This window comes from Propithecus coquereli, unplaced genomic scaffold, assembly GCF_000956105.1.
Source record: "Propithecus coquereli isolate 6110/MARCELLA unplaced genomic scaffold, Pcoq_1.0 Scaffold12, whole genome shotgun sequence".
NCBI lineage: Eukaryota > Metazoa > Chordata > Mammalia > Primates > Indriidae > Propithecus > Propithecus coquereli.
In genome coordinates, this window is record NW_012136080.1 from 10,600,272 (window position 1) to 10,624,792 (window position 24,521).

General features: G+C 48.9%; 1 protein-coding gene across 2 annotated transcripts in view; it reads right to left on the reverse strand.

Moving 5' to 3' along the window:
* RAB6B (RAB6B, member RAS oncogene family) overlaps positions 1-17,508 on the reverse strand; it is a 58,700-nt gene extending 41,192 nt beyond the window's left edge. Inside the window, exon 1 of one of the 2 annotated variants that reach the window (XM_012663512.1) lies at positions 17,099-17,508. In XM_012663512.1, coding sequence (XP_012518966.1) covers positions 17,099-17,168 — 70 coding nt within the window. In that variant the 5' untranslated portion in view covers positions 17,169-17,508. The remainder of the gene's footprint in view (positions 1-17,098) is intronic. The other variant, XM_012663519.1, reaches the window with a different exon arrangement.
* Between the last annotated feature and the right edge of the window lie 7,013 nt (positions 17,509-24,521).

Consider the following 24,521-nt stretch of genomic DNA (forward strand, 5'->3'; position numbering starts at 1 on the left):
ACTTCAAAGTCAGGCAGAGGGGAACTGGGTGCACTGGCGTGGAGGGAGAGGCTGTGCTATTACATTTGGCATGTGACTGCTTTGTACAAAGAGTTCTTCTCATTTAATTGCCTGGTAAACCGTCTCCATTTTTCCCAAAAATGATTACTGATGACTTATGAAAATAGATTTGAAAATATAATTGTTTAAAATAGTATCAGCACATAGTAGCTATATATCAATAAAAATGTTGAATAGCCTCCCAATTCCTTTGAATATCCCTACTACGTTTGGGGAGGTCCAAAACCATCCTCCTCCATGTAGGAGCCTCCCTTACAGCTATCTTGTAGGCACATGACTTAGGTTCTCTCATCAGAAGCTCACACAAGACTCCACCAGATTGACATGACATGAATCTGGTAAGATAGAGAATTCCCTCTGGACTCTGCATTCAGGGGAAGCCATGATGTGGGATTCAGCATTAGTATCTGCAAGTACCCAGCATGGGAACTGTGTCTCTCCTAGACCAAGCCTGTAAGACTCGGGCTGCTGCGCCAACCCTGGTCTCTGACCCTCCCAGGGACTCTGTAAACTACTTAATCATTCCTCTAATACATCCACTGTCTGCTCAAATCAGTTGAATCATGAGACTAGATATCTTTTGTTTGCAACTACAAATTCTGAGAGAGATATAAGGCAAAGGTTAGGTAAGCTAAAAAGAGAAAGCTGGGGCAAAAAAGTTTATTTATAGAAATATATCTCAAAACATCTGTCCCAGTTATTGAAGTCAGATTAAGAAATTTCCTAAGCTCCCTGGAAGTCAAAGGGAAAAAAAGGAAGCATGATCACATTGTAAGATTCACAGTGTTCATGAAATAAAAGCATAACAATTGTTAATATTGAGCTTTTAAAAATTTATTTATTTATATATTTAATACTGAGCTTTTTATGAGTTAAGCAGCAGAAAGTTCTCAAAAAGAGTCTGGAATGAAGGAATTGTGTTGCCACTTAAAGAGCAAGTTTACACATTTATATAATCAACTGGATGGATATCACTGATGAAAATCAAGGCTGATAACCAGACCATGTGACACTGCCCATCCAAGTCAACGTTCCCAGTCAGGGCTCAGACCAGTGTTCCCTGAAAACAAATGAATACGTGAAGACCAAGGTCCCAAGACTTTAGCTTCTGGTCAAGATGGAGTAAAACAGGGACCAGATTTATCCTCTCCCCTGAAACAACCAAAAAACAGACAAAATATATGAAATGATGATTTTCAAGACACTGGACATCAGGCAGTGATGATCCCTGAGAGACATAAAACAAATGAGGTGACTTCACAGATTACTTCCTTGAGAAAATTTCAGGCCACAGCTCAGGGAGTGAGGACCCAGGTAGAACCTACTGGACTCCCTAGGCTGAGGAGATGGAGCTGAGAGTCCAGAGAAAACAAAGCAGCTAGAGTTCACAAAATAGAACACCACAGAGGAGGGAGATGCACAGAGAGAAAAATGTAGAGATCTGCAAAGGGTCTCTCTCAAACCTTCAGCCGAGCAGTGATCAACAAATGTGTATGAGGAAACTACCTGCGGCTGGGGAAAGACCACCCAGTGCTTGGCATCAATGCAAGGCTGGAGACATCGCCTGTTCCCACCAGTCAGGGTGGAGAGCCTCATCACGCATGGGACACTGGGGAGAGAACTCAGAAGGCCTGTGTCTCACAGTGGGCAATGATCAGCCATACACCGAGCACTGCTCTGGTCCCAGTTAACAAATCTTAAGAATATTTATAGGAATACAAAAACTATCTAGTATACAACATGGCAAAAATCACAATGTCTGGCATCTAATAAAAAAATTATCAGGTATGCAAAAAAGCAAGAAAATAGTTCCGTAAAACAATCAATGAAAACCAACTCCAACAAAGATGTTAGAATTAGCGGATAAAGACACTAAGAAAAAGTTATTATAATTCTATTCCATATGTTCAAGAAGTTAAATAGAGATGCGGAATATATTTTTAAAAGACACAAATCAGAATTCCAGAGGTAACAACTACAATGTCTGAGATGATTAGACAGATTAGACATTGTAGAAAAAAAAAATCAATGAACGTGAAGACAGTAATAAAAACAATCTAAAATGAAAGACAGTGAAAAAAAAGAATAAAAATAAATAATTGGAACACCAGTGGCCTGTGGGATAATGTCAAGTGGTCTAAAATGTGTAATTGGAGTCTTTGAAAGATAAAGGGGGAGCCAATGACAGAAAAAATATTTGAAGAAATAATGACTGAAAATACTCCAAATTTGAAGAAAATAATAAACCCACAGATCCAAAAAGTTCAATGAACCCCAAGCACAGGAAATATAAAGGAAACTCACAATCATAAGGCACATCATAATCTAATTTTGCATAGAGCCAGTGATAAAGAGAAAAATCACAGAAGTAGTCAGAGAACAAAGATACACTATGTAGAGGGAAATAAAAATAAAGGGGACAGCAGATTTCTCCTCAGGAACAATGTACACGAGAAGACAATGGAGCGATATCTGTAAAGTGCTGAAAGAAAAAACCTGTTAACCTAGAATTCTTTTTTTATTATTATTCTTTTCTGTCTCTTTTTTATACTCATTTTTAAATTTTGTTTCTTAAAATTTCTTTCTTTTTTAATATTTGCTTCTCTAACCTACTTCAGAGAAAGACTGCTAACCCAGAATTCCATATCCAGGCACAAGATCTTTCAAAAAGAAAGGTGAAATAAAGACTTTTTCAAACACACAAAAGCTGACAGAATTCAGCAGCAGCAGACCCTCACAATAAGAAATGTTAAGATCCTTCAGGAATAAGTGAAATGATACCAAGTGGAAATGTGGATCTACACAAAGGAATGATGAACTCTTTAGTTACCCCAGTGTCTTAGCTGTGAGGACTCAGAGTCAACAACACCTTCTTCAGGCTTTCTTGAAAACCACCTGAGATCCGACCACACAGCGTGTGTGGGCTGCAGAGCTCCTCTCAACCACAGTTGGCCCACCCACAGTCAAATTGTCTCTGTCTCACTGGATCTTCCCAAACATTCTTGGCACCTTCAAAAAGGTGTAGGGTCACTCTTCCAGGACCCAAGAACAGCACCAGCACCAGCTAGCTTTGAATGCTAGCCACCCTCCTCCCACAGCTCAGAAAACAGGAGCCCACGTCTTGTCCATAGCACACACAGTTACCCTCTGCCATAGCTTCCTGGAGAGCGAGACTGGATGGGCAGAAGGTACCACATTTCAACTGGCTTGAGGCTCAGGCCCAACTCTGCCAATCACGCCCATGTGTGTGAGCAGTTGCACGGGTGCTGTGAAGAATTAATTGATAGTGAGTATATGTACATTGTAGAGAAGGAGAAAGCCAAATTCTCACTACTACCTGACCTTTTCACAAGGCTGGTGTTAATGCAATTCAGTAACTTATTTAACTGACAGGAAGTTTTGGCAAAGTAATGTACATGCTCACCCTTTTCTTCCCAAGGCTAAGTGCTGGTGGTGCGGATGTTAAAAGCCTCAGTAATAGGGACAGAGGGCTGGGGTAGTGAGAATGGAAGGGCAGAGTGTTGAGAGCACAGCTTGGATCTCCCAGGTTGTCAGTTGAGGTCAGTCAGAGGGCCTGTGCCAAGAAAAGGCCCATGGACCCACAGCCTCCATCCACGGGGGCACAGCCATGGCCTGGCCATGATACTACGCTTGCTCAGGCAGGTAGAAGGAAGCCTCCAGGCCGAAGGCTGATGTGGGCAGGGCATCATCGCAGATTCCCACCCCCTTCTCAGAGGAACCCCTGGGCTGGGCAGCGGTGTGCTGGCTGGCTAACCCTGGAGGCCCTGTGGTCTCCATGAGCACAGGGAGCAGTCCTGGCACTTCTCTAGGCCCCAGCTTCTCTTCCTGTCCTTGCGTACAACCTCACGCAGCCTGCTCACTGCTGCTCACCTTGCTGCTTTGCCAAGGAGAGGGACACATGCCCAGCCCCTGACTCTCTAGAGCCAGCTAGTGAGAGGAGCACAAGAAGGACAGTGAACTTCCAGACCTAACTATTCAGTCAACAGAAAGAACCCTCCTCCTGCCCTCTGGATAGACTCAGTGTCACCTGCTCAGGATTCATTTGGGAGTAGGGACAGCCTTTCCAGTGAGGTTCAGAGATGAGGACCACTGATTCTGGAGTGGAAAATGCACTCTAGATCCCAAGAACCCTGGGCCTGGGAGTGGGTGCAGGGCCACCTGACAGGCAGGAAGGAAGGAACACTGCATGACCAGCCCCTGTGGACCAGAGACAACTGCTGGTCAGGTATTGGTGTTGCCAGAGGGCCAGGCCAGGGGAGGGAGCAAGGGGAACTGGGTCAATGTCCAGGTATGTCCCCTGGTCTTGGATGCCTAGGCACCAGGACAAGGAGATGGTAGCCAGATTTATCCTGTCCCTGTGCTGCAAGCTCTAGGTCCCTAAGGAGCCCTTCTCAAAAGCAGCACCCCAGATAGTGTGAGCCACAGAGGACTCTGGAGCTGATCTTGTCAGAGGAGATGTGAAGGCAAAGAAGAGGGGCCACTTTCCCAGATCACATAGCACCAGGATCATGGCCAGATGCTATCTCTTTCAGTGCACAGCCCGCTCGACCTCAGAGGCTGCTCTTCTTAACCCCTGCCACTAATCTGAGCCCAGAAGACTTATCGACAGACCCCCGCCTCATGAAGCCCCAGTGGAAATATGCAACACCGGAGGTGCCAAGGAGCAGCAGACAGTAAACCACACTAAGGCCCAGAAGCCCGGCTTCTATAAGGACCACAGATGAGAGTGGCCTCAGAACACCAAGTCATGGCAAGAAGGGCCTAATGGTCCAGACCTGCATGTGACAGAGGAAAAATCTGAGGCCTAGGAAGCAGGAGGGTTTGTTCAGGGCCACATGAAGAAAGAACAGAAAGGAAGAACAGCAGGTAAGAACCAGGGCCTGACCCCCAGTGGGTACTTCTCGGGTTGGACTTGGCCAGCCACTTAGCCTGGGGCAGGTCACAGCCCCTCCTAGAAACTCCAACTCCTTGTCTGCAAAGTGAGGGCATCTCTAAGGTGCCTCCTCCCTCTAAAATCTTCACCCCATCTATATTTGTTTAACAAATACTGCCAATTTAGTGGCTTAAAACAACACACATTTATTATCTCGCAGTTTCCGTGGGTCAGGAGGATGAGTACAACTGGACTGAGTCCACTCTCAGGGGCTCACAAGGCTGTAATCAAGGTATCAGCTGGGCTCCAATTCTTTCTGGAGCTTGGGGTCCTCTTCTGAGGTTATGTGGTTGCTGACAGAATGCAGGACTGAGGTCCCATTTTCTTGCAGGATGCCTGCCAGGGACTGCTCTTATCTTCTAGAGGCACCCACAGTCCCTTGCTCTGGCCCTCTCCCAGCATGGCAGCCTACTTCAAGGCCAGCAAGAGGAGTCTCCTAAAGAAACATGATCATGGGAGTGATTATCCCATCACCTTTCCACCTTTGCCACACAACATCACCTAAATGAAAGAGCGGCACCCCGTCACCTTTGCCATACTATATTGGCTAGAGGAAGTCACAAACTCCATCTGCACGGGGAGGGACCTAGGCAAGGGTGTGACTCACCTGGGGTCACCTTAGACTATATCTGCCACATCATCTCACAGACACGGTTTCCTAAGAGATGCCACCTTTACTCCTCACTCAGCCTCTGCCTTCTCTCCTAGTCTGGTGAACTGGGCTGATCACCTGGAACGAAACCTCCCAGGTCTCTGCCTTAAGACTGAGGATTTCCCTGCTGGCCTAGGCAGAGGCTGTGGGTGGGCAGAAGCTGACCCTGCCATGTCTACTTCATGAGAATTCGCCACTGCTCCACCCAGTTCTCCCACATCATGCCTTGCCCTCCCCCAGGCTGAGGTGGAGGGACGAGTAGACACTGCTGTTCAGACCACAGCTCCAGCTAAGAGTGGCCCTTTGGCTACATGACCAAAGCAAGAGAGAAGCTGAGGTCTTCTGGCCCAACGTCGGGGTTCTGCCCTCTTCTGATACAGGTGGGAGGGAACCAGGGTCGGTAGGCTGGCTGGGCATCTTTTCAGGCCTCCAGTTCACATTCTAATCTGGGCAGCAGCCTGCAGTGTTTGGGCTGAATGCCGGGGAGGGAAGAGGGTACTTAATGAATCAGAATCAGTAGTTTCCAGATCCTGGTGCTACAAGTAGGATCTGTTAATATCCTAAAAATAATTTGGAAGTGGTTTCTCCCTAAAAAGAAACACTTCTTGGAGGTGTGTTCTCTACTCAGAGAAGAACAGAACAAAACAAAGATCTCCTGGCCCCAAATATCTCCTGACTCTCTGCACAGCAGCCCAGAGACAGTCTGGGAGCCACAGGGTCACAGTGGGGTAGAGCCAGCAGCCATGGGGAGGGAGAGACAAAGCTCAGTCTGCTCCTCAAAACCAGCGCTGGCAGCCCCAGGCAGTGAGCTGAAGAACGTGCTCCCTCAACCCCCAAGGCAAGGTAACAGCCCTTCTCTCACTCTTCCTGCTCTGCTCACCCCACCCTCCACACAAATAGGGAATTGGCACATCATCCTGTGCCCAGCTCCACGGGAACCTGCAGCCTTTAATTCGATTTGGTCAGAACCCTAGGCTGGACAGCACCCCTCCTAGCCCTCAGGCCACCCTAGCTCCAAGGCCCTTGTATGAGGCCACAAGCCCTGGGACAGTGGCATGCCCAGGTCTGTCTGTCTGGCAGGACGCAGAGCATCTGTGTGCATCTCCCTCCTCTGTCTCTGTACTTCTCAGGTCTCTCCTCCCCCACGCCTCTTGCTTCCCCTGTTGGTCCTTCCTAGCCCTCTCCCTTTTTGAGCAGGGGAAATAAACAAGAAACACACGTTCTAGATGCCTCCCTCACTCTGTTCCATCCATGCAGTGATCACTCTCCACTCATCGACAGGATCAGGAGAGAACATTTTCTCTTCCTCTCTCAGAATCAGTACAACCATCCCCAGAGGGCAAGGTTTTCCTTGTCTCTAGGGCCCTGTCTCTGGTGTGCAGGCCACAGTGCAGCTCTCCAATCCTGAACCAGGGCTGGGGCCAATGGGAAAACCAGAGGGCACTAGAACAGGTCAAAGCTGGACTGAGTAGCTCAGGGTCTACTTCCCAGCCAGTTTTTCTCTGGGCCAGCAACTCCAGGCAGGAAGACACCTCTGCTGAGAGCTGAGAGGGCAGTTCTCCTCGCCCACCCTGCCGTCACAGACAATTAATTTGGCACTGCTCAAAGGGGCCAAGGGTGGTAATTGAAAAATACCACAGTCACTCTTGATGCTAATTAGGGTTATCTCCATCCACCAGCTACACTGGCAAAGGGATACCCTGCTGGTGCTCAGTAATCTCCAAAGGGTACTGCCTGTGCAGAAGACGGGAAGAGCAGGGAGCCAAGGTCACCAGGCCTTTGGAGGGTGTCGGTTCAGACCTTGAGAGCAGCTCATGAGCTGACCCATGGGCAGAGGCCTACACCAACTGACCTGAACAGGCTGCCCGCTCTGGGTTAGGGGTGGAATCAAAATGGCAGTCTGTGTCTCCACTCTGGCTCCTTGTATTGGGTTTCTGTCTCCAAGGCATGGAAGTGAGCACTCTCCTGTATAATGCTGCTCTCCTCAGGGCCTCCAGAGCTTGCTGGGGAGACGAAGGCCAGCAGAGAGGAGTAGGGGAAGCCATCCAAGCAAGCAAAGGAAGGCAGTGTCCACTGGAAGAGGAGTCCAGTGAGGGAGGGAGGGATAGGAGGCTACACAAGAGGGCCAGAGGGCTCATGCAGCCAATGACAGAGCACAGGGGGCTCACACGGCCAACGGCAGGATGGAGGGGGCGGCTTACACAGCCAATGACAGAGGATGGGAGGCTCACACAGCCAATGACAGAGGACGTGGGGGTCACACAGCCTATGATCAGCTTTTCTTTATATGCCACATCCAGCCTGAGCAGGTGGCAGAGGGGAAGAGTCTGGAAGGCCTGCCAGAAGTCCTGCAGAACAACCCTGGAGGGTCAGAGAAGTCAGGGGACCCAGGGCACTGTAGAGTTAGGATGGACAGGGGAGCTTAAGGGAGCTGGTTTTGGTACATCTGAGTACAGTGTGGCCTTGCAGAGGACAAAAGTGCCTCCCCTACAATCCTTCATTGTTCCTAAGGCCTCACTCTACAGGGAAAGAATCAAGAAAATATACATCTCCAGTGGAACAGAGCTTCAGAGCCAAAAGGAAGCTGAGGCTTACATGCCCTCTCTATATATTCCATCCCCTGAATGTTCCTGGCCTGACCTAGTTCAGCCACCTGGATCTCCTGCCTCCAATTGGACCACACTCTGCCTTCACTTTCTAATCCATGAGCATGTCCCTCTGGGTCACAACCCACCCCCCTCCAGGGCCTGACCCTGCTGACTTCTCCAGGGTCAACCTCTTCCCCCACACTCTCCCCACCTGCACCAAGATCCAGCCACCTTGAACCATACCTGATTCCCTGGAAGCCCCAAGCCCTTCACTGCCTGGACATGGCTGGGCCCTCTGCCCTGGGTGCCTTCCCTTGTCTGCTGGTGAATTCCTGTTCACTGTGCAAAACCTCCTCTGGGAAGCCTTCCCTGACTCCCCCAAGCAGACCACGCCCACAGTCTTGCTTGTGTACATAATAGTCACATTAACGCTGGCTCAGATTTGTTGCCCACTTATCTTGGGCCAAGTACTGCTCTGAATACTTCACATGCCTGAAGGCATACAATCACAACACACAAAATCTCTGCCCGTGCAGTCCATCTGGGCTGTGCTCCTTCGGGAAAGTAACACAGCTGTGAAGATGAGGTGGTCTTCCTATGAGCAGTTTTGGTGGCCCTGGAGGAGTGGGCAGAGTGAGTCTGTCCCCCTTCCTGCCAGCCTGCCTCTGAACAGGGATGGGGAGTGGGGGATAATGCCAGCCAAGGAGCCAGAGACCTGGGCACTCTGCCCAGCTCAGCAGTGACCGTTTCTGGGTCCTGCCATCTGTGTCAAAGCCCTCACCTCTCAAAGCCTCACTTTCTTTATCTACAAAATGGGATAAACAGCTCTTCCTGTTGAATCACGAGGATGTGAACCCTGCGGCTCACTATACAGAAATCAGTGATTCTCAAAACCTCACACCCTCAACATCTACAAGGAGGTAAAGGGATGGGGGTTACTGTCACTATTTTGCTAGCAAAATTACCTATCACTTGAGCTTCTACCATGTGTCATGTACTGATGCATTTGATCTTTGTGGAACTCCAACAAGGTAATGATCACCTTACTGGAAAATGAGCACAAGGTAGTCCTGTTGCATCCCAACACCATCCGGAGAACAGGGGGTGGGCTGAGATGGAAGCCCAGGATGTAGGAGGACTGATGTGGTGATAGGGTGGGAGTGGGAGCTGGGGCCAGGTCTCTAAGCCCTGCTTGGTCTGCTGGGGACACCGCACACCCCACTTGGCTCCGGCCCTTTCCCTGCTCTCCCGGCTTACCTGGCCCACCTGACTGCAGAAGGAAGTATTTTGGGCTAAGAGCACCTGGGAGGTGTCACCTGTCCTGCTGTTCTCATCACAGGTCCTCTCTGTGTGGAAGAAACACCTCCTGGCAGCAGGAAGTGCAGGAAAGCCCCTTCCCTGTTGCCTGGCAACCAGAGCCAAGCACAACCTCAGGAGAGGGGAGCCAGAGTGCCCTGGGGGCACACCAGGCAGGGCCACAGGGGGGCCAGGAATGCCTCCTAGGAGAGGAGGTAGCAGGCTGGAAAGGAACCTGCACGTGGGACCCGAGACAGCTCTGAGGAAAACAGTAGACCCCCTGACCCCACACCCTATCCTGCAGCCCCTTTGGCCAGCAGCCTGCTTGTCTCCAGGCTGGGAGTGTTACTGATTTGGCATTATATTTGCAACTGGAACTGAATTATAGAATCAGAATTAGAGCACCATTGGCCCAAGGGGTCACCCAGTCCAGCAGCCTTAAGGAGACACATGGAGAAAGCCAAAGATGGCTGGGCTTGTCCGGCACACAGCCAGCCAGTGGCAGAATCAGCGTCTCTAGGGCCGGATATCTCCCAGCCTCGGATGGGGATGTGGCCAGAGGGTTACCCCCTCCCCTATCCCCAGGTGGGAACCAGCTATTTAGCTTGATTGGTTCTCCTCTGGCAGTCATGAGTTCTCAGCTAGAACCTGGGCAGAGGCGCTCCTCCATGGCAGTGGGCTGAGGGCTGACTTGGGCAGGATTCGGCTGCCCCCATACACCCCATCAACTCCCTTCAAACCACCACACATACGCAGTTCATTCCAAGAACGCGGGGCCTGCTGTGCAAGACCAGCCCCACTGGACTCCACACTGAGTCCCTGCTTGCTCTGAAAGCACCCATTGCCCTCCTCCCTGCAGGGCCGCAACACCCCTCTCCAGCACAAACCGTGCTGGCATCTGCGGGTTCCTCTTTAGCAAGAGCTTGGCACAAACATTCCCCGAGAGTCATCTAGGGCAGACCTCATGTCTGTCAGACTCAGTGTTCTTCTGTCCCCTCCTCCCCAGTCCTGGGCCTTCCTTTGAGGCAGGAAGCCCAGCAGTTCGCTGTGCTACTCATAGCGACCTGGTTCTGAATTCTAACTCTGCCACACTCACAGCGAGTCCTTGGGCAGCGCCAGCTCTCCGAGCCTCTGCCTTGTGGCCAGGAACACGGAGAGGATCCCGCAGCCATCACAGTGATGCTGGGAGGACACAAAGCACGCGCCCGCCCGTGTGGAGCCTCCGGCATGGGAGGTATTCAATAAATGCCATCTGAGGTTAACTGAAGGAAGGAGACAGGCGGCTCTTCTTTTTATACATTTCCTAACCTTTGCTTTAAAGGCTCTATTCTGCCCTCAGGAGCAAGGTATGATCTGCTTCCTCCAGGACTTGGGCCTGTCCCTTGGATATGTCAGCCCCTGGGGACAGGTAGAACCTAGCCCAGAACACGTGGTCCAGTCACCTGGGCTCCCACTGGCCTGGTTACGAAGAGATCAGAATAAATAAGTTTTTCTACTAAAAATAAATCTGTCGTTTCTACTAAAATGATAACGTATTCATAGCAGTCAAGATTTACTTTTCAAAAAGATCTTACTTAGTTTAGGGCAAAAGCTATGGGAATGATGAAAAAAAATTTGAAATCTTAAACCCCAAGACACAGTAAAGAACCTCCTCTTTAGCAGTTGTGAACCTTTGTCCTTTTCTCCCCTTGTTCCAGGAAACAAAGACTGGCCTGCCATTCCGAGTCCCCTCGGGGCTTCAAGTCCCCAGGCCCTGCCTGGAGCCCCATTGCCCCACCCCCAGCCTGTCTTTTTCGCCCTAACAAAAGCTGCCCGTCTCAGGGCGTGTCTGGTACTTCTCCCTGGCAACCTCCACCAGCGATCCCCCAGCTTCTCTTCTCGGTGGTGAGAGATGGAAGAGGATGACAGACAGCAGTCTGCCCAGTAGTCGCCCCTGATGTTTATGAGTTTTGCTGTTTTACCTAACCTTCTCTCACCTTTCCCAATGGTTCTATCCAGCAACTTCCCTAAATTATTTACACTGAGACCAGACAGCCCAGCACACTCAATGGTTCATTCGTTCAACGGGGTGGGAAGGACAGGGAGATTCTGCAATCTGCACGGGGCACAGATGGTACCACCCTCGGGCCTGCCCCGGGCAAGTCTGCAACATCGGGGCAACACCTACAAGAATAAATATTCATGGCCTGATTTTAGGGATATAGTGAGGAACAAAAGGACAATGAGGTTATTTTGTTCTATTTTAATGTGATTAATTATAATTTGGGGGCTGCAAATGATAACAATAATCAGATCGTTCAAAAGATGGTAATTACTATTGCATCTGCACAGCCAGAACATATTCTAACAGTTTCTTTTTCTCTACTAGCAAGTTCTCGTGTTATCTATCATCAGAATTGAAGGTGCCACTTTCTTTTTATACCAAGTACAGGTTAATTCTCATCTTGGAGTCTATCTGACTCTCTCTCACTAACACTCACCTTTAAACAAAAAAGCAAAGGTTCTGGGTCTATACCAAACATCCATGAAGGAGCCCCCTCTTACTCCAGCTGCTGAGGAAGGAATAAAAACTGGGAGGAGAGAAAACAAGAACAAGACACCATGGCACAAAGCACCTTGGGGATTTACTCCAGTTCTGGTGCACCTCTCCCTACCTCTGGTGGCCTGGCTACTTTCCTGTATTTCTTCAGAGATGGGGTGGGGTAACCCAAGAACTTCCGGTTCTTTGAGATGAACTGTAAGTCCAGCATGACCAAGGCTAAATGATCCAATCCTCTGATTCTTAGGTGTTGCTGGTAAAAATCTGCCTTCATTAAACAGCAGGTGTCAGGATGAGGAAAGCCTGTTTCAAAGCCACTTCGAGGCCCTTCACTTTAATCTACCCGTGGGCCAACAGCAAATCTCACACAGCCAAGATAATCTCATCATTTTCAAATCAAGATATTTAATAAGCACATGTAGATGGGGAGGGGTAAAATAGTGACTAAGACATAGTTCTCTGAAGGTGCTTAAAATTCAATTAGGGTTTTTGTATCTGAAAAAGTTAATGAACATTTAAAAATCTTTAGTTAACAGAGACAACAGAAAAGAGGTCACAGGGCAGCATGTGATTGTTTTTAAGAAATGCTCAGAAAAAAACCAAAGGTATGCCATGGTGCCTGGCCAGGTGGGCTGCTGCAGAGCTGGACACTGAAGAGCAAATGGGTCTGGGATTGGTGGGGAGGAGAAAACTTCTAGGAGGGGCTGCAGGCATAACCACCAGGCCAGCAAAGGGCTCCTCGAAGGAGGGCAGGTGCTGGGTGCTGTGGCTAGTGTGAGGACAGGGGGCAGGCTGGGCCAGGACGTGGGCAGAAGAAAAAGCCTTCCAGGCAGTGGGGGCCCCTGAACACTCCTTAGCCCTTAACTGGAGAAGAATGGGATGAAAGTGCAGGAACAGCCCCTACTCAGCACCAGCAAATCAGACACTGAGAGTCACCCTAGTCTTCCTGCAGCTCCACCCCACACACTTTTCACACAGCAGGGAAGAAGAACAGACTAGGTTCTCTGGAGATGGTGGGCTCCTTCTAAGACCTACTCCCTGCATGAAGCCCAAAGATGAGCAGTTACCTGTTGCCCATAGAAGCATCTCCTCTGAAACCTGCAGAAGCCACCTCTAACACCAGCCCCCAAAGGCGAGTCAGATGCCCCTGATAAAGGCTCTGCCAGCTGTTGTTCCTCCCTTGTCATGGCTCTCATAGACCTTTATCCACAAATGTCTGTGCTCCCAGTGGACTATAGGATCCATGAGGGCAGGGATACACTCAAAAAGTAAATGAATAAATAAACAGATGACGGAAGGAGGAAGGGAGGGAGAAAGAGGGGAGGTAGGAAGGGATGAATGAACAAATGACTAAACAACCAAGGGGCAGCTGCCTGCAGGGTCACTGCATTGCACAGCTGGCTCCAGGGGATGCTATTCAGATCATGTTCAACGTGAACAGCACCTCCGGCAGCACAATTGCTAGGGGCAGGGCAGGGAGGTAGCTGGTCAGAGGGAGAAGTTGGCCTGCTGGCCTCGGCCATGGAAAACAGACAGAGCTTTCTGTGTGCCCAATGAATCTTGCCATATCCACCGGAGGAGTCTCAGAGAAGGGGCGATCAGAAGAAGCCAGAGTGTAGGAGACACATCCCTGACCCTCCCTTCCCACCACACATACTGAGATGTGCTGAGTGAAGCCTCAAAGCCCACAGGATGCCATTAGAGCTTAGGAGGAAGACGTGTCCCACAGGCCCACTCTCCTTCCTCAGACACCTGCTCCTGCCTGTCTTCTCTGGATGTCATCAAATACCCCAGTTGGGACTGGTGTATGATATGCACATGTTCCCTAATCCATACAAAGGCATGCCCAGTAGGCCAAGAGAGCCATCTGGCACCAGCAGGGTTGCACAGCCTCCCTGCCACAAGGAAATCCCTCACCCTGGGTCCACAGCACCCTCCCCACATTCGCACCCTGTGCCAGGCTGACACAGTTGGGCAGCCTATATTCCACGGGCCAGGGGACAGTAGTCACTCTGCTGCTAGGAGGGAGTGGTCTCTCATCAGCAGGAGCTATTCTCTCTAGAGTGGTTCCTCAAGGGCTTCCCATTCAAACCAGTTACCTGGTATCTTTGAAGGCCTGATGCCCACCTGGGATTACCTGTCCCAGGATGTGCTCTTCACCCTGCTCCATCACGCCACTCCTCTTTGGAATCCAGCTGCCCTTGCCCACTGACCTAGACAGATGCCACCACTATGCCAGGCACTGGAAACAAGAGAAAGCCGCATCCCTACACTTCTTCTCCTGACCCCTCTTGGCTCGTACAGACAAGCCCAGAAGGGGCTCTGCTCCAGAAGGCTCTGCCGAGCTCAGCTGGCCCAAGTCCCCCATATACAAAAGGTAAGGGACCTCTGAGGTCATATAGGAAGAGAGAGCCAAGGTGGGAGTGAGGGCCAGACCTCAGGATGCTCCCTCTACCACACAGGCTGCAGCGGAGGCTGGTACAAAGGACCACCAGAAGCAAAAGTGCATGCAGGCAAGGTGGAAGAAGTGGCTCTGGTGACAATCCCCTATCCCACCAGGCTTAGAGATGCACAGGCCTCCTACCTAACTCTGGGACCTCATAAGCTTTGTAAATCCTAAGGTAAATAACCCAATAACCACATCACAAAGTGGAAAGAGGTTTTTCAAGGCCTTAGGGCTCCCTGCCAGTAGGGACCAGGGTGGCCAGGAGCCAGTCTCACTGATGGCAGTGCTCCTCTAATTTCCAAGGGCCCACAACCCTGCCCCTGACCAACTAGCCTAGCTTTCCTACCATACCAGGTCACCAGACCCAGCCATAAGCCTGGCCAGATAGCGGCAACCCTCACACCCTCTCAGGGAGGCTCCCCAATTCTTGGCTTCCCCAATTCAAGGTCATCTTATTTCCCAATGACATGCTAGTGAAAAACAGTGGACCGGGAACAGGAGGGGTGGACTGCAGCCCTGGAAGGGGACTCTGGTCAAGCCCTCCCCCGCGCCTGGAGCTCAGACTTCCCATCCCAATGAGGGGGTTGGTGGGGGGTCATTTCTCAGGTTTCAGCTCTCACTTCTGTGATTTTAGGAGCAAAGGGGGTTTGCAGGGTTCAGCAGGGACCTCAGCCCATCAGGGATTCTGAGGGAGCCCAGAGTTTTCGCTCAAACTCACCAGAGACCTTTTCCTTATCAAATCCCTAGCCCTTTCTGCAGCTTCTCTAGACATGGAATAAACAAATGTTTGTTGAGAACCTATGGGCGGTCCAGGCACTTTGGGAGGCACTAGGGAAACATGAAGGAATAAGAGAACAGTCATCAAGCAACCATTTTTCAGAGGCAGAAAGTGAGTCACAGAGAGGCCTCCAATTTTGCTGAAGGCAACAGAGCTAAAAAATTCAACTCCCAGCCTCCCTGATCTCTATAGGTTCTCTCCCAGGGTTCCAGGTCGGGTAAGACCAGCACTGGGTTGTGAAGACCACCAAAATCCCTTCCAGACACAGGGAAGAGTCAGCTCTGTAAAACTGGGATCTAATAATAACAGAAAATCAGAGTCTAGAATATAGGCTGGCTGGCTGAGTTGATCTTGTTCTAAAATGGTCAGCGTGGCCCCCCAAACCCATCCCCATGTTTGGGCCTGGCAACCACCTTCTATCCAGCTCAGGTGATGAGCATGAGCAAACAGGAGCCGGCCACGTGACCGCCATAACCCTCATGTACACACATCACAGTAGCACTATTCCTGGCCTACCGGATCCTCCCACAGTTGCCTTTCTCCAGGCCCTCCCTGTCAGACAGGCACCAACCCAGGTGAACAGGACTGGTCTGCAGAGCCAGAGCTGGGGGTCCTGCCCTCCTGGGATGCCTTCTCCCAGAGCAGAGCTGACCAGGGCCCAGCTTGTCTCTCTGCGGCCCCCTGTGAGAGGCCTCTGGAGGGATGCTCTGAAAGCCACTCTTTGCTACAGGTGGCAGAGGGGGCCCAGCTCTTCAATCTGGGTGTCAGAGATGTTTTCCTGGGGAGGCTGCTGGGTAGCAAAGAAGCTGTTCCTCTCCTCGTCCCCTGGCTCTGGCCAGCTGCCAGGGTGACCTCCCCTCCCCCAAGAAGGGCGATGAGCTGGGAGGTGGGGGTGGGAAGAATCCGCCCATGCTCTTAAGAAGGGTGCTGGGAAGCCAGGCAGGGCGTGTCGCCTGGGCCTTTCTCTGCCCAGAGCCAGGATTCACAGCCTCTTGGCGTAAGGTGCCCCTGTACCATCCCCCAAATAGCCTCGTATTAGGGTATCCCTCGCTGTCATCCCCCAGACCCCTAAACACCAAGAAGGCTAACACGTTCCGGCGAAGGACAGCGGGTCTAGAACCTTCTGTGCCCAGTCGGACGTAAGCCAGGGGAGGTAGGCGTCCTGATTCCCCACAGCCTGCACCGCTCTTTCTGCACTGCTCCTTCGAGAAGAGACAGGTTGTGGGTCTTTTACCCCCGGCGGCCGTCTGTTCCAGGGCCTGGATGTGCCCTTTCGCATGGTTCCTGGCAGGGTCCGCAGGGAACCCCTCCAGTGCAGCGGGGTGGGGGGAGGCTAGACCCCAGCCCCACCTCGTTCTTCCAAGAGGGGCGCCCGTGGTTCCCCCACCCCCGCCTGCACCCAGCCACCTGAGCGGTCGCCCGCAGCCGGTGCCGCAGTGCGAGCTAGCCAGCGAGCCCGGCGCCTTCACGCCTCAGCCGGCGCCGCGGAGCGAGCCGCCGCCCTCCGGCCTCCCTGCCGCGCCGCACCTGCACCCGCACCGCAGCCCCCCACCCGATCCCACCCTCACCCCCACTCCTGGCGCCCGCGCCTCCACCTTCCTTACCCTTGGCCCCTCCCCAGCCCGGCTCCGCCCGAGCCTGCCCCGACCTCCTCATCCCCATCCCTCTCCTCCACCCGACACGGAGGCGCCCTTCCGAGCCAGGGCCGGGGGTCCCAATGGGGTGGGTGATTGGGCGGCGGGGGTTGACTCGGCGCAAAGCCAAGAGAATAAGCCAGGTACTTACCGCTCTGCTCCCCCAGGAACACCAACTTGAATTTTCTCAGTGGATTCCCAAAATCTCCCCCTGCGGACATGGTGCTGGCAGCCGGGGCCGGAGAGAAGGAGGAGGAAGAAGCGAAGGAGCAGGGAGGGAGAGGAGGAGGGCGAGGGGAGGCGGCCGGCGGTGCGGGAGCCGGAGGGGGAAGGGCTGGCTGGCTGCGCGCGTCCCTGACTCCCCAGCTGCGTCCCGGCCCCGGCCTGCGGCTGCGTGTCCAGCAGCAGCGGAGGAGGAGGAGGAGGAGGCGGAGGAAGGTTGGGGCTGGGCTGCCGCGGGCGGCGCCGGCTGCGGTGCGAGGGGCGCGCTCTGGACGCCCGAGGCGCGGCGCTGGCAGCGAGGCGCTGGCGGAGCGGGGCGCAGGGACCGCGCGCGGGGCGGAGGAGCGCTCTCCAGAGCCGCGCCAGTCGGCCCCCTCCCGCCTCCGTCCTCCGCCGGCGCCTGCGCTCTGCGCGCTCCCCAGCCTCTGATGTCATGCGGGGCCCGCGGTGCTGCGGGGCTGGGGGGCGTCCGCCCGCCCACCCCGAGCCCACGCCGGGGCAGGAGAGAACCGCCGCGCTGTGCTTCTGAGAGCCTCCGGGATCGGACCGTCTCTCGCTACCCCGCTATGTCTCTCCTCCCCACTATACCTCTGTTTTGAACCCAGAAAAATGACGCGAAATTGTCAGGGGACATTTATTTCTGGTCTTTTAAACCTAGATGCCCAGTCCTTTCCTCCACCTCCACCTTTTCTCCACCGATGCAAAGTGCAGTAGTCCGACGGGGCGGAAAGAGAGGAAGGAGGTAGGGGGAGAGCCAGGGTGTGGTGAGGCGTCTCGAGTGGGCAGACTTGCGCATACCTGGCGCGCCTGGCTCAAATGGGGCTCGACTGTCGCCCGGTGTGGTCTCTAGCCAACCGTCTCGTCCTAGGCCCAGACCCTTTATCCAGGCAGCTTCTCTGGGGTCCGTGGGTGCCCCCGCAGAGCTGACCAGCAAGAGGAGCTGCCAATGTAGGACGTGCCTACCTCAGACAAACTGCTCTTACTGATCATTTAATACTAAATCCTAACGTGCCCCATGGGAGAGAAGGAGCAGTGACGCCCTGAATGCCAGTGCGGCTGTCTCCAGGACCGTGCCCTGCGTTTTTTGATCCTGGGGTCGGTAGGCTGTCAATGCCACTCCTTGCCCTGGCAATTATGTGCATCTGGACAATGAACTCCCAGAAGACACTCTGGAGACCTCCCATTCGCCTCTGTATAGCCTGGCCCATTGAGGCACGTGGAATAAATTGTTTGTGGGTGAGAGCAAAGAGCAAATGCCAAGCACGAGGAACTCTCCCAGGAGAGCCTGACGCTAAGGTATCCTGGTTAATCAAGGTTTCACAAAGCTGCCTCTTTCAGTCCTGCCACCACGTGATCTGGTTCATTTAGGGCTGTTCAGTGAACATTTATTTGGGATTATAATCCTCATGTCTGTGAACACACTGTTACAGAGACAGGAGTGAGACACAACTTTCATCTCCAGGTTTCCAGGGGACACTTTTTACCCTCTTTTGACTTGCAGGGCTTGCTTAGGCTGTCTCCCTGCCTGTCTCCCTGGTGTACTCACCTAGAGTCTCTCTTCCATCGCTTGTGAAGAACCTGACCACAAGTTCCATGAAAGCAATAGTTGAGTCTCCACTACTGGATACCAAGGACCTAGCTCAGAGCTTAAGAAATAGTTGTTGAATATTTGAATGAACATCTGGAACCCAAATCAAAATAAGTATTCTGTTCTCAAGGTCACCTTTGGTTCAGAACTCCAGAAGTTGTAGATCATCTCCCTGGCACATCTGCCCCCCTGTGCCTGGCATCAGGCTCAGGGTAACCCTCCAGACACCCACTCTCTTCTGCTCTGGGGTTCTTGCTCTCTCAAGAGACCACATCCAGCATGGAGCTGAAGGAAGCTCTGGAAGGAGAGGAAACTCCCAAGTCACAGTCCTTCCTGCCTCTGTGAGTGGTCCTTCCACAGGAGGGTCAGGGAGCTACTGGTCAAGGCACCTAGCCAGGCGTCAACACTCCTCCAACCTGTACCTTCTCCTAACATCTGGTGCTGTCTTCCCAGATCCTCTCATCCTGAGGAAATCATCCATGGCAAAACAAAGCAGCTGAGGTGTAACAGAAAAGGCACCATCTTTTAGGTAAGCCTAGGTGAGTCCTGTATCTCCCCTAATCATCTTGTCCTTCACACACAAAGTGGTATGGCCGTGGAGGTGGGAGGGCTGGGGCCTGGGACCCTCTGGACGCCTTTTCTAAGTCAGCCCACTGTGCTTACCAGACCTATCTGGACTGCCTATGGGCTAGGATACCCAGAGGGGCTCTGTCAGGATTCTTCCAGTCCAAATGACAAAAACCCAACTCCAACCACTGGGCTGGCTCATTGTAGCTGGAGCAGGTACTGGTGTTGCTTTCACAATGAGGTCATCAGGCTGTGGGAATGAGAGCCTCAGAAACTCCAAGTCTCTCTCCTTCTCCATCTGTTACTGCTTGTCTCCCCTTATTTGGGGTCTTGTCCTTAACCTGCCCTGGAGCAGACAGGCTTTCTCCAGGTGGTAGAAAATGTGACCACTGTGAACCTCAGTTTGGCAACCCCACTAGAAGAGTTTTTTCCACACTGCATCTTTGTGTTCCCTTTTTAAAAATTCTGTAGAGCTTCCTATTGAGTGTGTGCTATGTATATATATGTTAGTCATAAAGGAAACCTATTGCTGTGAATGCCCATTTACCCTCCACCCGGCTGGAGAAATCAAATACTACGAGTATACTTTCCTCCCTCCCCAACTTGGAAATCCAGAATCTTGGCATTTCTTTGAGTCTTATCTCATTTGGATGTGCCTTTCAACAATGTTTTGTTTTGCACCTTTTGAATCTTATATAAGGTATCAAACTGTATATTCCGTCCTATGACTTGCGTTTTTCTTAACATTATGTTCCTGAGATCCATATGTTGATTCACATAGCAGCAGTTCTTTCATTTTCACTTCTGTTTAGTATTCCACTGTACGCCCCAATTTTTAAATGGTTTTCAGTAAAATTTGTCCAGTTAAATTTTTCTTTAATTTTAGATAACTTTAGACTTGTATACAGGTTGCTGGAAATAATACAGGGAATTTCTTTGTATTCTTCAGCCAGCTTGCCCCAGTGATAACATCTTACATAACCTTATTGATTAGCAAAACCAGGAAATTAACATTGGAAAATGCACCCAGTTTTCTTTCTGCTATTATAAACGATGCTGCTGTGAACATTTCTTTATGTGTCTCCTGATGCACCTGTGAAGTTTTTCTAAGATATGTTTCAAGTAGATGAATCATGGGATAAAAGCAAGTGTATGTTTAATTTTATGCCAAACTATTTCTCAAAGGTAGTTGTTAGGTCATAGAGTTCTACATTACCACCTTTATTTTTCATTTTCTTCAAGAAGGTCTTGACTATTCTCAGCCCTTTGTTATTATGTACACATTTTAAAATTAAACTTTTTATTTTGAGATTATTGTAGATTAACAAGCAGTCAGGAGAAATAAAACAGATCCTTTGTATCCTTTATCTAGTTTCTCTCACTGGTAACATCTTGCAAAACTACATATCACAGGATACAGGATATAGGATATCACAACCTGGATATTGACATTAAGACAACCAAGGTACAGAACATTTCCATTACAGCAAGGATCGGTCTTGTTCCCCTTTTAGAGCCACACCCACGTCCCTCCCACCCTCACCCCCTTCCTAACCTCTGGCAACCACTAATCTGTTCTTCATTTCAATAAATCTGTCACTTGAAGAATCTTATGTAAAAAAGTGGAATTTCACAGTACGAAACCTCTTGGGATTGGCTTTTTTCACTGAGCATAATTCTCTGGAGAGTCACCAGGTTACTGTTTAGACTGATAATTAGCTTTCTTTTACTGCTGAGTAGTATTCCACAGTACAAGTCTACAACAGTTTGCTTAACCATTCACCTGTTGAAAGGCATGTGGGTTGTTTCCGGTTTGGGGCCATTACAAATAAAGCTGTTATGAACATTCACGTACAGATTTGATGTAAACATAAGTTTTTATTTCTCTAGGAGAAATGCCCAGGAGTGCAACTGCTGGGTCATATGCATGCTTGTTTGTTTAAGGAACTACCACCAAGCTTTGCACTCCCACCAGGAATGTATTACATGAGTGATCCAGTTTCTTTCCATCCTCACCAGCATTTGGTGTTGTCAGTGTTTATTTTTTAAGCCATTCTGAGAGATATTTAGTGACATTTCATTGCAGTTTTAATTTGCATTTCCCTAATGGCTAATGATGTTGAACATCTTTTCATGTGCTTATTTGCCATCTGTATATCCTCTTGGTGACATGTTTGTTCATGTGTTTGGTCCATTTAATTAGATTGTTTACTGTTGAATTTTGAGAGTTCTCTATATATTGTAGATACTAGTCCATTGTCAGATATGATGCTTGCAAATATTTTCTCCCTCTTTGCAGCATGTCTTTTCATCCTCTTAACAAGGTCTTTTGAAAAGTAAAAGTTTTTAATTTTGATGAAGTCCAATGTACTGATTTTTTCTTGTATGAATTATGCTTTTTAGTGTCATGCCTAAGAACTCTTTACTAAGCCCTAACTCCCAGAGATTTTCTCCTATGTTTTTTGAAAAGTTGTTAAAAAAAATTTTGTGTTTTACGTTTACCTTCATAGCCCATTCTGAGTTAAATTTGTATAAGGTGTAAGACCTGGCTAGAGGTTTTGGGTTTTGTTTTTGTTGTTGTTGTTGCCTATGGATGTCCAGTTACTTCAGCACCACTTGTTGAAAAGGCTGTATTTTCTCTATTGAATTGCTCTTGTGCCTTTGTCAAAAATCTGTTGAGCCTTGTTCCTGGGGTGGTGGTGGGAGTCCAGCCCCCTTGCATGGTCTCTGCTGACACTGCAGGTGGGAGGCCTTGGTATTGCCCATTGGAGGTGAAAGTCCTGGCTCCCATCTTGGCCTTCTCTGACACCCCCATCCTAGCTAAAGGGTTGGGGCAGCTTGATACAGCCTGGCAATGGTGGAAATCTATACCCACCACTCGGACTTTGCTGGCATTAAGTAGATGTGGGGTGGGGACACACAGCACAGTTTTTACAGTGATGTTTGGCTGGAGTAGAAGTTATTGACTAAACATTTTCTGTTTTGTTAGGTTGTACTTTTCCTGTTCCTCTGACTAGAGAGATTAAGCTTTCATTGGGGGTTTATTTTTGTTTGTGCTTTTTGTTGTTTCTGGGTTGCCAACTTCTTCAGCTCAAAGTCCCAGTTATATAAGGTAAAAAGAAAACCCAAGGAGCTCATCACTGTTTCATTACTTAGGTCCTGAGGTCCCTACCTGGTCTGCCTTCTTTTCTCTCTACCTTTCAGAGTTTTCTTATGTTTGTTTTATGCATAATATCCAGAGTACTCTGTTGTATTCAGCAGGAGGAATAGGGAAAAGTACATTTACTTCATCTTTCTACATATACATTTTAATATAAACACATTGAAATATAACAGATATGCATAAAAGTCAACAAATCACAAGTACACAGCTTAATGAATTTTATGTAGTGAACATATCCTTGTAACCACCACCCAGGTCAAGAAGAAGAATGTTACCAGTACCCCAGAAGCCTCCATTATGCCCTTCTTAATCATTATACTGCACTTTCCACAAAGGAAATAACTATTCAGATATATCAGCATAGATTGGTTTTGCCCATATTTGAATTTTATATGAGTTGAGTTAAACAATATGTACTCTTTGGCATCTAGCTCTTTCATTCAGTATTGGGTCTGTAAGATTCAGACGTAGTGTTGCATGTAGCCATAGTTGATTCATTTTCACTGCTACGTACTGTTCTATTGTGTGAATATATCACAATTTATTTACCCATTCTAAATGGAGGAACATTGAGCTTGCTTCCAGTGTTTGATCATTACAAATATTGCTGTCATGAAAATCTTATAATCTTATACATGTTTTTTGGTGAACATATGTACTTATTTCTTCTAGGTACCCCTAAGTGTGGGATAGCTGAATCACAGAATATGTACATTTTCAGATTTAGTAGATATTTCCAGCTTTCCAAAGTGGTTATATCAAGCACAAGTGGTATATAAGAGTTCTAGTGAACATCCTTGCCAACACTTGATATTATTAGTCTTTTAATTTTAATTTTTAAATTATCATTATTATTATTATTATTATCTGGAATGAGAGAAGCAGTCTTTTAATTTTAGAGATTTTGGTAGATTTGCAGTAATATCTCACAGTAGTTTTAATTTGCGTGTTCCTGATTACTAATGGTGTTGAGCATCTTATCATATGTTTACTGTCCATTTAGATATTCTTGTAAGGAAGTGTTAGTTCAGGTATTTTCTCATTTTTCTTTTGGGCTTTCTGGCATTTTCTTATTGATTTGTAGGAGTACCATATGTTTTCTAGTATTGGTTAATTATGTGAATGACAAATATCTTCTTTTGGTCTGGATTGCCTTTTCTCTTTCTTAATGATATCTTTTGAGAAACAAAAGATTTTATTTATAATGTAGTCAAATGTATTAATTGTTTTATTTATTTATTTATGTCAGGCCACCTGAGATAGATAATTGTTTCCTTTATTGTTAGGGCTTTTTGTGTCCTGTTTAAAAAATCTTCATCCACTCCAAGATCATGAAGATATCATACTTTATATAGTAGAATTTATATCGTGTTACCTTTCATATTTAGGTCTACAAAACACCCAAAATTGACTTTTGCATATGGTAATTTATTTTTTGCCATAAGAATATCTAATTGATACAGCAACATTTATTGACAAGATCACCTTTTGCACATAGTACTATAATTGTACCTTTTTAATAAACCAAGTGACTATAAGTGGTCTGTTTCAGGACTTGATATTCTTTTCCTTTGGTCCTTTTGTTGGGCCAACACCACACACTATAAATTACTAGAGCTATAGAATACGTAGTGTAAATTCTTCAAAAATCATCTTGTTTCTTTTTATATTTTCCAAATACGTTTGAGAGGCAGATTCTCAATTTCCAAATACACACACACACACACACACACACACACACACACACACCACAGACTCCTCTGAGAGGAGTTTGATTGAAATATCATTGAATCTACAGGTCAATTTGGGGAGAGTTGATGGCTTTACAATATTGGGTGTTTCAATCCATGAACACAGTTCATGGGTCTGCTTTAATTTCCTTCATTGATGTTTTATAATTTTATGTGGAGGCCTTGCACATTTCATACATTGACCTTATATCCAGTTATCATGCTAAATTTACTTATTATCACAATAGGGTATCTGTAGATTCTTTTTGGATTTTCAACATATACGATCATGTCATATGGTCAA